Source organism: Dermacentor silvarum, chromosome 9 (assembly GCF_013339745.2).
Source record: "Dermacentor silvarum isolate Dsil-2018 chromosome 9, BIME_Dsil_1.4, whole genome shotgun sequence".
Taxonomy (NCBI): Eukaryota; Metazoa; Arthropoda; class Arachnida; order Ixodida; family Ixodidae; genus Dermacentor; species Dermacentor silvarum.
In genome coordinates this window covers 105,564,119-105,579,250 of record NC_051162.1, presented here as the reverse complement: position 1 = coordinate 105,579,250, position 15,132 = coordinate 105,564,119, and the positions used below count along the sequence as shown (strand labels likewise).

General features: G+C 50.5%; 1 protein-coding gene across 1 annotated transcript in view; it reads right to left on the bottom strand.

Annotated features, from left to right (window-relative positions):
• The window catches only part of LOC119464896 (G1/S-specific cyclin-D2), a 29,997-nt gene that overhangs the window by 9,826 nt on the left and 5,039 nt on the right, over positions 1-15,132 (bottom strand). Inside the window, exon 3 of the mRNA XM_037725770.2 lies at positions 8,505-8,661. Within this exon, the coding sequence (XP_037581698.1) occupies positions 8,505-8,661 (157 nt within the window). The remainder of the gene's footprint in view (positions 1-8,504; positions 8,662-15,132) is intronic.

Here is a 15,132-nt window from a genome sequence, read left to right as displayed (position 1 = left end):
ACATGCTTTTTTTTACCAACATTCAAAAAGCATAACTCGACCCAACTCCAACGCTTCTTCGTCATCGCAACTAGAATGCGAGCTCTACCGATTCGCTGGCGTCTCTAGCCGACAACGCGTCGTCATCCTGCATATTAACATCAGGCCTATCAACGAAGTTTTCAATGGTTGGACCCGACAAATACTAGATGCTGATCCCGCACAACACTTCCCTCCCACCGAACACATACATCGGCGCATCCTGGCTATCGTAAATTTTTTTTTAATCTCCTGAAAAAGATTATATGTGTGAAACAGGCCTTGACTTTCTTTCATTTTTCGAAGAACGTCGGCCTCAAAAGAAAGTTTCTCGAAAAGGAAGATCAACATGCTAAGACGCGAACACGTAATACGAATGCCCAATTCAAAACGCAAGTAAACAGTCATTTTTTACTCATTGCTGTCGGTAAGCGACGCCGGGTGGGTTGAAAACGCGGTCGAAAACGACTGCTTGGTTTTTCGAGCCAAGAGCAAAAAACAAAAACAAAGCTAGATAAATAAAGTCATCGTTGAGCGAGTGATACCGGAGAACGCGAGAATAAAGCTCGCCGAGCCTTTGTGCTCGTATTCGGCGAAGCCCGTTCGTTCCTCAACTCGGGGCTGGGCGGACGGGTTCGCTGCGCAGGCGAACAAGCAGTAATACCACGCAAGGTGCGAATCGAGCTCGAAGCCGAGCCAAGCCGATCCAACAGATCGCGCTTCGTCGCAGCCAACACAATGGTTTGCGAGCTCGACACAATGGTTTGCGCAGGGGGGAGGCATCCCGAAAAGCCCTCCTCGACAGCTTTTGGACGAAGCTCGAGGGAACCAAAGGCTTCGTTCGATCTGTTCCTTCGCCATTGATGATTACGGGGGTCTACGACTCTGCGACGTTTGTTGGTTGGTAGGGAGCGCGACTCTGCCTTCCAAGAACAAGCAGCCGGAGTGACGTCACAAGATGGAAAAAAGAGGACAGGAAGCTATGGATGACGTGCTTGCGCCGTTTGTAGTACACAAAAAGCTGTCTACTATAGCTCGATTCCTTGGTTCGTTTAGTACGGAGTGCTGCGGTTGTTTATCGATAACCTAAGTAACTTATCCCCGAGTGAACGCTGTCCGAAACCCACGTGGTTACGCGTAGCCAGTTCGGGAACGCGTTCAAAACCGTCTTTCGCGTTTTTTTTAACGTCGTTTCCGGTTTACCAGGCTTCGCTGACAACGAGACTGAAGCGTGGCATCGCCACAAGTGCGATTAACCAACCCAGCTTAACTCAACGTTACTATTTAGAGCTCATTCAGGCACGCGAGTACTCAGAAAAAAAAAGAAGAGAGAGAGCTACGGTGAAGCGCATCGCCGACGCAGACGCGTGTGTGCGCTAGTGCGTGAAACCAGCGGTAATGATCATGTACTCCAATCGAGCCAGGTTTGGCGGAGCGAAGGACTGTACTAATAAAGGCGACTGGCTACAATGGCCGCGGAAGTTGTACGCTTGCATAAATGAAAAGAAAACACGCGGTGCATTGTAAACGCACGTGTAGTCGCGCCTGTAACTTTCAGCGCGCGGAGAGCATAGAAATAAGAGAAACATTGTGCCCGAACTGAAGCGAGTTGCGCGCAAGCTGCGCACAACCCTTTAGCGGGCGCGGGCACCGAGGTTGAACTCCAGGCTCGGCTTTATTTTTATCCTTGTCTCGCTACAATTCTTTCAAAATTCGCGATTTCTGCGAACAACTGTGCAGCTGGGCCACACGAGGGGGCGCTTACGTACTTTCTCCAGTAGAGGGCGGTCGCATTTTTCAGCCGAAACACATATGCGAGCGGGCTATATAGGTCCGGGGCATTGCACGTCCAACGCAGCAGTGCCCTTCGGAGTACACACCGGTTGGCATCGAAGTACAACGCCCCCGTACGTACTGAGTCGGCAGCTTATTAAGCAAAAGCAAGTCTGTGGTGAAGAAGATGGAGTGGATCGCCGCGCGAAAGAAGGGAGGAGAGAGAGAGATAGAAAGAACAAACTATACATATATTTTTTTATTTTTTGAAACAACCGCAAGTGGTAAAGCGGCACGATCGAGCAACATCTGTATGCATCAGCGACAGTCCACGCGGAACAGATGGAAAGCAGGCCGGTACATGTGCGACTTTCTGCTTAGAAGCGTAATCAACGCGTACACGATGCAGCTGAGCGGGTTAGGCTTTGATGTAGTACTTGTTAGCTATGGCATACTTTGCAGTCGTACCACGTGACAGTGCGCTTGAGGTATACACGTAGTAATAGGGAAAAAAAAAAAAAAAAAAACACCAGGACAGCGTGTTTACAGCAAAAGGCAGTGCACAGCGATAAGTGCCGACGACCGCAAGGTGGCGGTATACTGTCGGAATTTGAGGAAACGTCGTCAGCAGCTATCTGGCAGACCGCGATCGTCTGCCACAATCGCTACAGCAGACGACGAGAAAGTAACAACGCTCACATAGAGGCCACCCACGGCATTACGGTTCCGGCACCGAACGTTTCTCCGAACCACTCCACATGCTCTCCAATCTGCATTGGTCCAACGCTTGCTCAATAAAGCGTTTCTGCTATTCGTGAATATTTGAATAAATAAATGGGTGTTGGCCACAAGCACATGCTTCCTCCTAAAATTTTCATTTCAAATTAATTAAAACGCAGCTTCTCTTCGACGTACACCACACAACTCGACGTAGACGTGTCGGCTGCGAATGAAACGGTTAAGCTAAAGAAAAAAGCCGATCCACAGTTCGACAGTGCACCTGCTGGTGCGAAACTGATGCCACCCGCATCCGCACGTCGTCTGCTTCGCTCAGTGCAGACGACGTTGAGCGGACAATTTCTCACCGCCCCTCTCAAGTCCCTCCCAAAAGTAACTCACCACCCCCCCCACCCCCCATCTGACACAACTTGCCACTACCCGACAACTTTGTTAAATAAGTAACAGCGCCCTTACGAGAGCGGATGCGAGAGTGCACGAGCATGATGAGCCTGTTACCTTCTGGCCTTGACACGAGCAGACGAAGCACGTTGCCCTCTTAGGCAGCCCAGATGGCGCGCACACCGTCTCCACAATAACGTCACAGCCGTTGTGACACCGCTATGCAGGCCATAATTTTGCAGCCAGACAAAGAAGTCTGTAATACCGACGAGACCAAGACCAGGGTGTCTACAGTGTATTCTAGTTAGATGGTTAGGGAAAGCTTTCGGCTAGGGTGCCAAAACGCAAGCTATATATTCGTATTTTCGAGGTTCCGTAAAATAGAGAACCTATTGAGCCGTTTATTGGCATTGACCTGCAGGATAGCCCTAGCACGAGAGCCTGATACGAAACTGCGGTGCGTTGCTTGCTCCCTGAAACCCTTGGCACACCTTGCTTAAACATTGCTTAGACATCGTTGGATGTACACGTTCGAGGAGTGGTTTCCTTTTCTTAGGTTTCACAGCACTGTTTCCCGTATTCAGTGAACGCGCTTTGAGCCCCCAAACTAGATCTTAATAAGTACAGACTGCGTCTGTTTTCTTAATCGCATTAAATGACGGCTGAGCGCCCAGACGCAAAGCGCGCTGACTGTAGACGAACTTAGTACCATTACAGAGCGTTATTGCGTAAGCCTGCGACCATTAGGCGAAGACCAAAAGCGGTAGCTGTAGTTCCACTGGTAAGGTTACGATCGCTTTCATCATTTAAACAAACATTCCTGCCACATCTGCACCCCCTTCACAGCATTCACCTATGCCCTGCTCTATCACCACGCTCATAACTCTATACAGCAATCAAAGTGACACCCCCCCCCCCTTCCTTCCCCCTTCGCACTGTTTCCCCATCTCAATAGCAGACGACAAAAGCAGCAGATGCCGTCAGTCAAGCGCGCACGCACAACCACGTGGGTCAACTTCTGCGCAAAAAAATCCATCAAAAAGCCAAGCAAGGACAGCGGTATACGCGCAGAAGCGGACACGTTCTACTAGAGGGATGAGGAGGGAGGGAGGCGATGGCGCAGAAGCATGCTGAAGCAAACAGCCGTCTGGCCCCTCTGAGCGGACAGCCTGCTGCGGTCCGGACGACGACCGGGCCGGCTGTATTAAATGACGTCATGCGTGACGCCACGTGCCACGAGTGGCACGCGCCTGTTGTCACGACACGAACGCGAAGCTTCGGGAAGCCGATGCTGCTATTGACACTTTTTTTTTTTTCTGTCCTATGTTCCGTTTCCGTTTTTTTAAGTGCAAGTCTATTTGCCACGAAACTTGATGTACACTTATTTACAACAAAAGCTACAGTTCGGCGTTTCGGAGGACCAAAGTTTGGACCAGCCAGTTAAGGGGCACGAAGCCTGGAATATCAGGCTAACCTCTGCTAGTGGACTACGCTTCTGGGCAATAGCCAAATAGCAAAGTGGTCGTTCTTACGTTGCTAGAGACGGCTAAGCCATAAAAACGCGCAGGAGCAACAAATTAAGGATGACGTCGTCGCCCTGAGGTTTTCGCACCAGTTAGCCATGACGTCGTGGATTTTGAGAGCGGCCACTCGGGTGTGGTTAAGTGTGTTAATCGGTAAAGAAAGACAATATGTGGCGTACTAAAGGAATCAAAGACCGCAAGTTCCAAGGGTAGACGACGACAGGACTCGCCCAAAATGTTCGAGGGGGCGGGGGTGAAGAACTGTCTCCGGTTGCCACCGGCAGGTGGCGCTCGCTGCGCAAGTAGCGCGTTGAAACGTGCTTGAGGTGACTGCATAGCTCTGCTTCTTGCTACTATATGCGGCTTAAAACCAGCAGTCCTGCCCGAACACCCCTCCTTTCACGCTGTCAATCCCCGTACCCTGCCTCAATCATCCATTTGCTCTCTGCAGCGCCCCCTGGTGTGCTTGTTTACCGACACCCGGGGTTTGGACAGCGGTCTGCCTGCTGTGTAAACAGCGAGTAAAGGTTTAGAAATGGGGCGAAGAGGAGAGGGGCTTCATCCAAACGCTTGACGCGGACGCAAGCGTTTTGAGATAAGGCCTGCCCGAATGCTGATAAGCATCTGACGCGCGGGACCTTGTCCCGCCAGGCAGTGCCGCCACCTAACCGGGGGAATTTTCAGTCGATGTTAGAAAGGCGCTGCCATCAGGATAGCGGACGCGCAAAACGTAATACCTCTACGCGAGCTGCGGCGCGGCCGCCGAATGACACGTTTTCAGGGTTTCATTACAGCGTCGCACCACGCCGTCCTGATTATACATAGCGGAATCGCTCACGATTAGGCTTATACTACGGGAAGTTCGGCGTCCACTGTCTATGTCAACAGCCAACCGGTTCAGCCAGAGCGCGAACGATGAGTTTACCAGTTTAACATTCAACTTTTCACTGACATGCTATAGTTTTTGTTTCGAACATGCCTTGAGGCTTCTTATGCTATAACATTTGTGAAAGTGAATTAAAAAAATACATTTTCATTGTCGGTTCACTTTAAGCTACAACTTCCAGGTTTTCTATATATATAAGATGACGCACTATCAATTGTATACCGAACGCTTAAAAGAAAACAATATCACTGTAAGGCGGGCACGAACATCACGCAGCATGCTAAAACTTCGTAAAAGTTCAGAGTTCGGGCATTCAGGGCGTCATGGAAAAAGAATAAAGCCAAATCGCAGGACATGAGCGATAAAGGCAAAAAAAAAAAAAGAACAACCGACTATTACGCGCCGACCCCCGAATCTGTATGGCGAATCACGTGCACTGCCACCTGGCCAAGTACAAGTGGATACGACCGCAGTGTGAGAGGCTCGCACGCACACACACACAAGAAACAAAACATCGCGCTTACAAACACGCGAGACCTGGCACCACCACTAGCAAAAAACACAGCAGTTGGAAGTTCGAAAGCCAGCTTTTGAAAGCCAAGCCAATCCAAGTGCGCACGCAACGCGTCAGTAACCAAACCATACCGGGGCAACAGAGCAAAGAAAAAAGCATTCAAAAAAGACAGGAGTAACACATTTCCAGAGAGGAAGGCAGCAGCTGTGAACAAACTCAACAGCCGGCCGGTGAAGTGCGCGTGCCGAGCACGTGGCAGTAGCCGGCAATCTCATAAGCGCGATGGGTAGATATAGATATGGGCCACGCGTCTATATATACGGCCAGGGCTGGAGAACGGTACGGAAGCAATCGATTAGCGGCACGCACGCCGCGCGTGCTTCACACCTGGATGACGGCACTGAGGGAACGGGAGAAGGCGGGAGAGGGAGCTGGAGTGAGTGTTCCGGAACGCAGACAAGCCAAGCCAAGCCGAGAAGCGGGGAAGTTGACTTCGAAGAAAGAAAGAACAAACGACAGAAGGAAAGCAATAAAGCACTAAAGGTTCAAACTCAAGCTGGAAATGGACGGATTTAGAACAGAAGTGCAACTGTAAAAGACAAAAGCCAAGCCACGCCAAATAACGGAGACTGAACCGAAACAGACGGTAAACGAAGAAACAAAGACGGAAAAGGGAGGCAACTAAACAGAAAAAAAATAAAGAAAAGGTTCTTCCAAGGCAAGACAGATAAATGAGGCAACAAAATCTTCTGCGAGAGATAAACCCTGAACACAACTGAAACACAACTACAAAAACAAGAGACAAAAAATAAAGCAGCAGAGAAAACGGAATCCCTCCGAGGGGGAGTTAACAAGTAGGCTCTGGGTGCGTGACGCGGCTATTTTTTGGGGAGGACGGGGGGTTATCCACAGTAGCCCGCTTAGAGTATACCTCGGGTGCGGGGACTCCCCTCCCGCGTACCTGCAATCAAGGCTTTGCCCGCCGCAAGCCTTCGGTTTTGACAGACGGGTTCCCTTCCTCCCGTTAACTACGTGGAGAGCATAAGGCCTAATACAAGCTAAGCCCATTTCCTAAGTACAAGTCTATAAAGCAAAGCAAGAAAGACAACATAGACTGGCACGTGCAATCTACGTCGGTCATTTCTTCCCTTCTGCAAAGAGACAGGAGAGCGTCAGCTCGTGGATAACCTCTGCCGAAAAATCAATAAGCGTGCCTCTCGAAAGAGCTATAGGGAACTCAGAAGCGAGAGAGCAGAACGAACGTACGAAATCTAAAAGGGACCGGAAGCAGCTGGGTGCATGGGGTGCTTGCGGTGGGGGGTCCTATCAGCGCTTGTACTGCGCCCAGCGCGCCGGCAGCACCACCCCACGCCCGGCGAAGTTGCCTTCTTTCATTTCGTCGTAGAAACCCCGCTTAAGCTTCGCTTCATAGCTCCACATCTGCGCGATGCCCCTACAGAAGCAGAAGGGCGTTCAATGCAGACGATCTGCAAATGAAGTTGCAGAAGCATGGTGGAGCAGGGTAGCAGACGATCTGCAGCAGTATTTCATGCTAAGAAAGGGGGCACAGCACGCGACCAAGTTGCAGACGACTTAAATTCTTTATAGCAGACGACGACCCAGCCGTGGGGACCAGACGACGCAACAGCCCAACGCGTTTGGCAGCAGACGACGTCGTCGACCGTAGCTAAAGAGGCAAAAGAAGAGTTCGTCGGTACCCTGCCTGCAAAAGCGGTCTATCCACCCAAGTTAACAAAGTAGTAATATAAAGTATTACTTGTTCGAAGGCAACACAGGGGCGACGGGCTCCACAACAAAAAAGCTGCCGCACGCGCCGAGCGCGTGCCGGCTGCCACGCATTGTTGGAAGAGGAGAGAGAGGGAGGCATTACGGGAGAGTAAGTCGGAGGAAGGGAGAGCAGACCGTAAGAACTTCCGATGCATCCAGGTGTTCCGTCAGTCCAGCACATCAGGCCATTGTCCCCTCTCTTACTACATGCAAGGTACAGCGGGGCCACTGCAGGAGAGCACGTAGTATACGCTCGTATTCACGCGCAACAAAGCTGACAGGTCGCGCTGCTGCGCATGCGCCGTCTACATGCAGGCGCGTGGTAGGTAGATGAAAACAACGAAGGCCGGCGCAGGAGGGGGCAAGAATACCAATCACCAATTGAAAACCGAGAGTGGGGGGAGGGGAGAGAGAGAGGAAAGTTAAGATTGTTGGTGCATGCATGCAGCAAACGAGCTCTTTCGAAATCAGCAGAATAAGGAAAACGACACCGCTAGCAGCTTGGTGATCTGATGATGCCTGTGCGTCGCAAGACAGGCAGAAGCAACGCATTTTCGGACAAATGATGCTGAACACATGCCCTTACACACAGACTCTCTTCTACAGAAACGCAGCTCGAATTCCGTTCTACAGCGCCGCAACTGGAAAGTTAACTCAAACGACTGGAGGAAAGGTTTAGACATAAAGGGCAGACAAGACTGTCACAGCCAGAAGAGCTAGGCCTAACTTCTTTGAAGATCGGGGACTCGAGAGAAACCCGCATTTCACGGTTTTCGTGGTACAACAACATGGCGGCCCCGATGATGACGTCATCAGCAAGCCGCATACACGTCACGACATCAACTGCGGTGCAGTATATTGCAGAGATCAGTTGACCACTCACCGGTTGCGCAGAGGGAGATGAAGGTGTTGGCGTGCCTCCGCACGGTGTCGCCGCGGTCGGCGAGTCCCAACATGGCGACCAGGTGGTCTACGAAATCGTTGGCCACTACCGAGGCGACGTCCCAGTTGAGCCGGTTCAGGACCTGCAGTTCCCAGGCCTGCGACAGAGAGAACACGGTATCACTGTCAACAGGGTGTTTGCCACATTTTGAACACCTTTAGAGGGGCACTGTCAACGGGTTATTTACCGCACATATTATTTTCTACACCCTTAAGGGGCCACTGAAGATTTCTTCTCAGTGACAAGTGAAGCTGCATCAATTAATTGCGCTTTTTTAACAACATAGCGGCCACTCTCACCATGGCGTCGTAAGCTAGAACACATGAAAACAAAATCAAGAAACGAAAGGCACAAATGCCAACGCTATGGTGAAGTTCCCCCTACCAGCTCGCGATCACGTCACAGTACCTGGAACGTCAGCTAGGGTATAGTTAATTTTCTTTATCGGTAACAAAGAACTGTATTGCTTTCTAAGGAAACCAAGAACACAACCTCAGAAATTTCGAAAAGTTTTCCTGGCAGTAAAAGAGCCCAAACACTATAAAATAGTCTGAAACCGGTGAAGTCACGCTTAAGTAGCCGCGTTGAAGTTTCCGCACGAAATTTGAGCAAACTAAGTTTGCTCTTCGTTGTTTTTTTTTTGTTTTTGTTATTACCCAAACTTTTCCTCTTCTTACGGTACCGAAGGTAGAAGAATAAAAGGTCCGATTAGCGGCTGAATGAAATTATCAGGCAGCACAACTCAGCAGAGGATCTGTTCTTTTCCTGGCAACGTGCCAAAAGCTAACACCTACGAAGGCGACTTTCGGCCGTGCACCTGTCCCCCCCCCCCGTAATTTCGTGTCACGTGATTGCCGCACCTGCAAGGTGCGGTCAAAACGAGGGCTGCTCAACAAGACGTCATGTAGACGTGGAAAGGAGGTGGGTTTTCAACCTCGCTCTCTTTCTCCCCGAAACTCTACATTCAAAGCTCAAGGGCCCGTGGAAAGATTATAGTTAACAGGGCACGCTGGTACCGATTCATAATTGCCAACAGCGCGAAAATGCGAAAGACAACAGGAAGGGCAAATGCAAGTGCCCGAGAGCGCCATCACTACAAACTCAAGCATGTAACGCGAGACGTCACTGCAGGTGTCCTCGAGCGCGGTCATGACCCTAACTTCACGCGTCGTTTACCACCGCCACCTGTCGAAATAAATGTAAGAACGGGCATGAGAAAGGGGTGAGCCGAAATAAACATCACGTGTTGCCTACCGTTGTGCCTAAACAAGGCGATAGCCCCGAAACGCCTCGTAACTCCACCACTGCAGGTGACACAAAAGCGCACCTTGCTCGCTTTGAAACCGAAGTTTCTTATATACGCGACAGGTTGCCGGTCGTGAAATCGGGGAGGTCGCCGAGACAACGTCGGGTGCGGCCCAAAGTGAAAGTGGGAGAAACAGAAATAAACAAAAAAGTGAAAAGGTCGACGAATAAGCAAGCATTCCATTGGTCGAGCCACCTGTATTAAAGGGACTTCGATGGCACGACCCTCTCGTCTGCAGCGTGTGCTAGCATGTGGGGTTAAAGGGCAGTTGTGTGCCGCCTAGCGGCGCACAATGGGCAGAAAAGGTGCAGAAGGAAAGCAGAAGGCAAGCAGGAGATAAACAGACGACAGGCAGAAGAAAAGCAGAAGTTGATGCACAAGAGACGCACCAACACAGGTACGATTGATCAAACTTTGAGGAGCCCCGTTCAACGCGATTCACCAGAGACCTCTTCCCTCCAAGATGGCGGCGGCCAAGCACTGGCATACATTTCTCCCCTTACCCTATACACCCCCAGCGAAGTAGAACTTGAATAAAAGCGCTGTCAGATGCCCCCTGGAAGAATAGTGCAATAGATGCCTCGCACGCACGCACGCACACACCGCGTTGTGCTCACACGCCGAGGTCTGCGTGGTTTTGAGAGAGGAGGGTGGCTTCGAGGGCAACAAACGGAGACATGCACGCAGCGACTTGAAGGGTGAAGCAGCAACAGATGGTACGCGGTTGCAGGAGCCAACGGCACCGAGGTAGAAGACGATAGAACGAAGAGAGAGCGTGGGGTGATACAGCCCACGAAGAAAAAGGTAACACCAGCAAGCAGATAAAAAAGAATGAGAAAAAAAAAAAACGAAAAAAACGGAGGGGCGGTGGGGTCACACGCAAGATGTGCATCCCATGCTACGAAACGACGCCACAACCTGCCGTACGGCAAGTGCATGGGGGAACGGCTTGCAAGGTGATAGATACGCAAGCTGCCTCCCCCCTTTTTTTTCTCACTCTGTCCCTTGGCCCTTTACCAACTTGCATAATTTGCCCCCCCCCCCCCCTTTTTTTTTATTTCACGTCACAGTCGCCAAAGTCTCAACAAAGGGCTTTTTTTTTTCTTGCTTCAGTAAGTGCCCTCAGCGTCACCATTAATGCACGGTACAACTGAAACGACCCACTGCATCCTTAAATGAAAGCACTGCATTCTTAACGGGTCATGTTATCAAAAGATAGGCACGTTATTCGCAAATCGGATTACGTGGTGATGCTGTGGCTCCGGTGTGAAGTTGCATCCACTGCCGGTTCAGCGCCGTACGGACTGGCGCCTTAACTCCGCGGGAGTTGAGCTCCCACTGACGCCATCATCGCCATATATGCTAGATGTCCGCTTAAGGACCATGGCCTGTTACAGCGATACGTAATTACTTTTGCCTTGCACCAGTGGACTCCATTTAATGCCTGCGAATTTCGTAATGTGGTTAATCGTAACCACCTGCGTTTCTTCCAGGACAGCGCGTTATGGCAACCTCATGTCACCGTGCGACTTAATTCTCAGAACAATGCCCAAGGCGCGCAGGAACCCGACATCCTTCGGCAGATTCCCACAGTCTTCATTGTGACAGATCCTGCTACATCTGTGCGCTTTCGCACAGAAATCACTACAGTACGTAAGTGCTTCGTTTCCTTGCACTGACAGTTGAACGCTCGCAAAGCCCGACTCAACTTGTATACTTATAACGAAGGCGAACATCGTGCAGTGTGACGGACCCCCCGACACAAGTCTCAAAAAGTTTCCCACGAGAACGCGAAGGAAAAAGAAAGGGTTAAAGAGAACCAGGCGCTCAAAAGTAACAGGCTTCTTCCTCACTTTTCTGACAAGGGCTGACAGGGAACTGTCAGCGCGAGACAAGCTTGAGTGCTAGTGTTCACGCAGTGTTCGCTTTGATACTAGCTAAGACGAGTCGGCGCCATCTGCAAAATGTTCGTCAGCGGGACAGCTGGCACGCAAGATCGTGAGAAGAAGAAAACAATGTTGTCATTCGCGTGATCCCCCTCAAAGAAGAAGAAAAAAAAGCAGGCAGTACTTGCTAATAAGGCAACAACAACAACATACGTACATCAAACAGCGTGCATCAACGTGCATCAAATCGCGGTGGACCATGCTTGCTTAGGCTCAAGTGACACGGCGCTCGCTAGATGCCGCCGTGGTGCTGGGCGTGAATAGCGCGCGTGAGGCTGCCGAGCATAAAGACACTCAATATGAGCAGGACCATTCCGTAGTAAGTCGACGAAGCCAAAGTATGGTGGCGGAAAAAAAAGCGTATAAAATGGCTATAAGCTCTCTTTTGAGATGTGCAGTTTGCCGAGGATTCGCGCTTATACGGTTGCATGCGGCGTTTTTATATCCACACATAAGACGAGACAAACAGAGCTTCGACATCTGCATGAATGAAATCGTTCTAAACGAGACAGTTCTCATGCAAGAAAATAAAAGAGAGAGCAAAGCTCAGCTAGCTGCAACAACGATCTTCTGAAAATTAAAAGCAAGGACAATGCCACAACATGCATGTAAAGCAGCATCAAGCGAAGCGACACCGTCCAGCGTCTGCAAGGTTCAGGACAGCTGTATTCTGGGACGTCTTGACTCATCGTTTCCATTTGTTTCCCTCAGCTGCATAGATAGATCTCGTCACGAATGGCAGCTCGCGCAGGCTGACTTCGACAGCTATGACGAAGCCAGACACGTAACCACCGAAGGGTGTGCCACAGATTGCCGTCTGCTGCCGTCGCCAGACAAACAGCGCTTGCAGAGACGCGGCAAAGTCACGTGACGGGAGAGACTTAGCCGCAGCCGATGTCAAAGCCAGAAAAGAGGGAAGCTGAGTGTTCGTAAACCCTACCGTGGACCAGAAGCAGCGTTAGTCGGTGCACTCCAGAAGGACAGTAATAGCAAGGCAGATCTTCCATCATGGCGGAAGCACAATGGCGTATTGTACCGGGTACGTCGCAGCACGCGAACTTGGCGTCTTCTGGCCAACACATACATAGACGCAAACATACGCACGCACGCAAACACACACACACACACACATTTGGGATTTGCACCTAGTCACTAGAAGAGAGAGAAAAAAAAGATGCCCATTGTGCACGCCGCCTGGCTTGTTGCGCCCGCGGTCGGAACCCGAAGGCGCCGATCGTCAATCGGCTGCAGCTGGAATCGAACAGTGTTGTTTGCGGAAGGCTTTGTGCGCCTAGCGAGCGATCTTGACATTTGCCGGTGGTAGCTGTGATGGCCTTGTCGTATAGCTGAGTAGTGCGCAGACTGGGAGTTGTGTAGCCGGGTCTACGATAGCCGCTGGGATCGGACTGTAGTTGTAGCCTGTCCGTGTCATCACAGAGTTTTAGCCTGTCGGTAAACATATTGCACTTTAAGGCCCAACCACAAGGAACAGGTTTCCGCCGGATTTTCGGCGTCGGCCGGCTCTCGTACTTCGCTAGCATTTCGGGCGTCGGCGACGTGATCTGGCATGGACAGACTTCGGCGTCGACCGAAAGTAGCAATGCTCCTGATGACGCCGGCCAGGGTCGACGTCGAAAATTAGTCGGAAACTTCTTCCTTGTGGTTGGGGCTTTACGGGTTGCTTTGCAGTACGTTACGAGTCGCTTTGTAGTAACATCGGATATGTCTGCCGTAGTAGCAGCGGCTGTAGTGCCATCTTCAAGCACAACTCAAGAAGGAAAACAAAATGCCCTATACGCTAATGATTGTTGACGCCAACTACTGTGCACGAACACATCAGTAGAACATGATTTTTAGGAATTATAGTACTGTGTGTTATATAGTTGACGTCAGTGTCACAAGGTGGCGACACCGGCTCTGTCGCGCACATTTCTCTCTCCGGTTTCTGGTATTCCGTGAAAAGCAGTACGTTTGTAACTCTGCGTACAAGCTAAAACTTTCTGTTAACGGAATACAGGGGACGTAGCCGCGAGCAGCAGCCCTAGGGGCGCCCCCTCGTGCCTTTCAACTCCAGTACCACAGCTCACAGAACTGTCTTGTAATGACTGTGCACTGCTCAGACGCTGTCGTAAAGGTGTCGGTAGTGACGTAGTCATTAATACGTATTGATTCCTAGCTTTTCCTTCAAGGAGAACAGTTATGCAAAACATGAACGCTTTGTGGTTGAACGAAGTGCCACAGGATACCGCTACAAACGTAGCTGCTGCCGTCCACATCAACGGTGTTTCCGTAGACGAACTGATTAAAATTCCGTGTTACAGCATGCACGATTTTTTTCTTCCAGCGTCAAGTTCGAGTCGCTTTGTAGTAAGATTGGCTTCGCACGCATCCATTCATCCACGGGATAGTCTGAGCGGTGCCTTCCGGCCACCGCCCAAAGCATTGACAAGAACTAAGGAGGCTGGCCACCGAAAAACAAAAGAGAAAACGGGTATTGTTTATGCCAGGCAATTACGAATCACCAGACTGCCTTTAAGCAATGCACGCGCGCGCCCGGAAGCGAAAAAAATCGAAGTTGTCAGCAAAGAATCACGATAAGTTTAAGCAGAAGACGAGCGGTTCCTCCCGCACCTCCTGGCCCTAACAGTTGATTTGCATAATCGTTGGCCCACGGCACTCCACCGAGCCAGTGGAGAACCACTCCGGCAGGTTACCTCATCCTGCCTTCCCGTTAGCGCGAAGTCCCGTTTCACGGATACACACGACAATGCCGGATGTCGATAGCGATCTGAGCTACTGCGTGAAGGTGAGGTGAGATAAGACGGCGGAAAAGAAGGTCATTTGTCAGGTGGCGCAGAAATTGGCCGAGAGATAACCAGCCCCATCTCATCGGATAACCAGCAGTGTTGCATAAAGACGGCACAATTGCACGCAGCTGACTCGACATGGAGGAACTTCCTCCCATCTAACTCGCTAAAAAAGACGACCCATAGAATTTCAAGTTTTTTTGTTCCTTTTTTCGCGGTAGCTAGACTTTGTTGAGCTGAATCGGCGGGAAGGCATTGACCTCAGCCCACACAGGGAAGCGGCGAGGGGAAAACGAGGGAAAAAGGTGAAACGAAAGCGAAGCAGAAAGAATCCTCAACGTAATCGGAGACCACAGGTAAAACGCAAGCGACCAGAAACACGAATCAAATATGAAAATACTGATAATGTAAACCAAAGCCGCAGAAGCAAGCGGAAAGTAAACATCTGAGCGAGGAAGGTGGCTGTCAATAACGGGAAACAGAAGAAAAAAGAAAAAGAAAGACTAAGA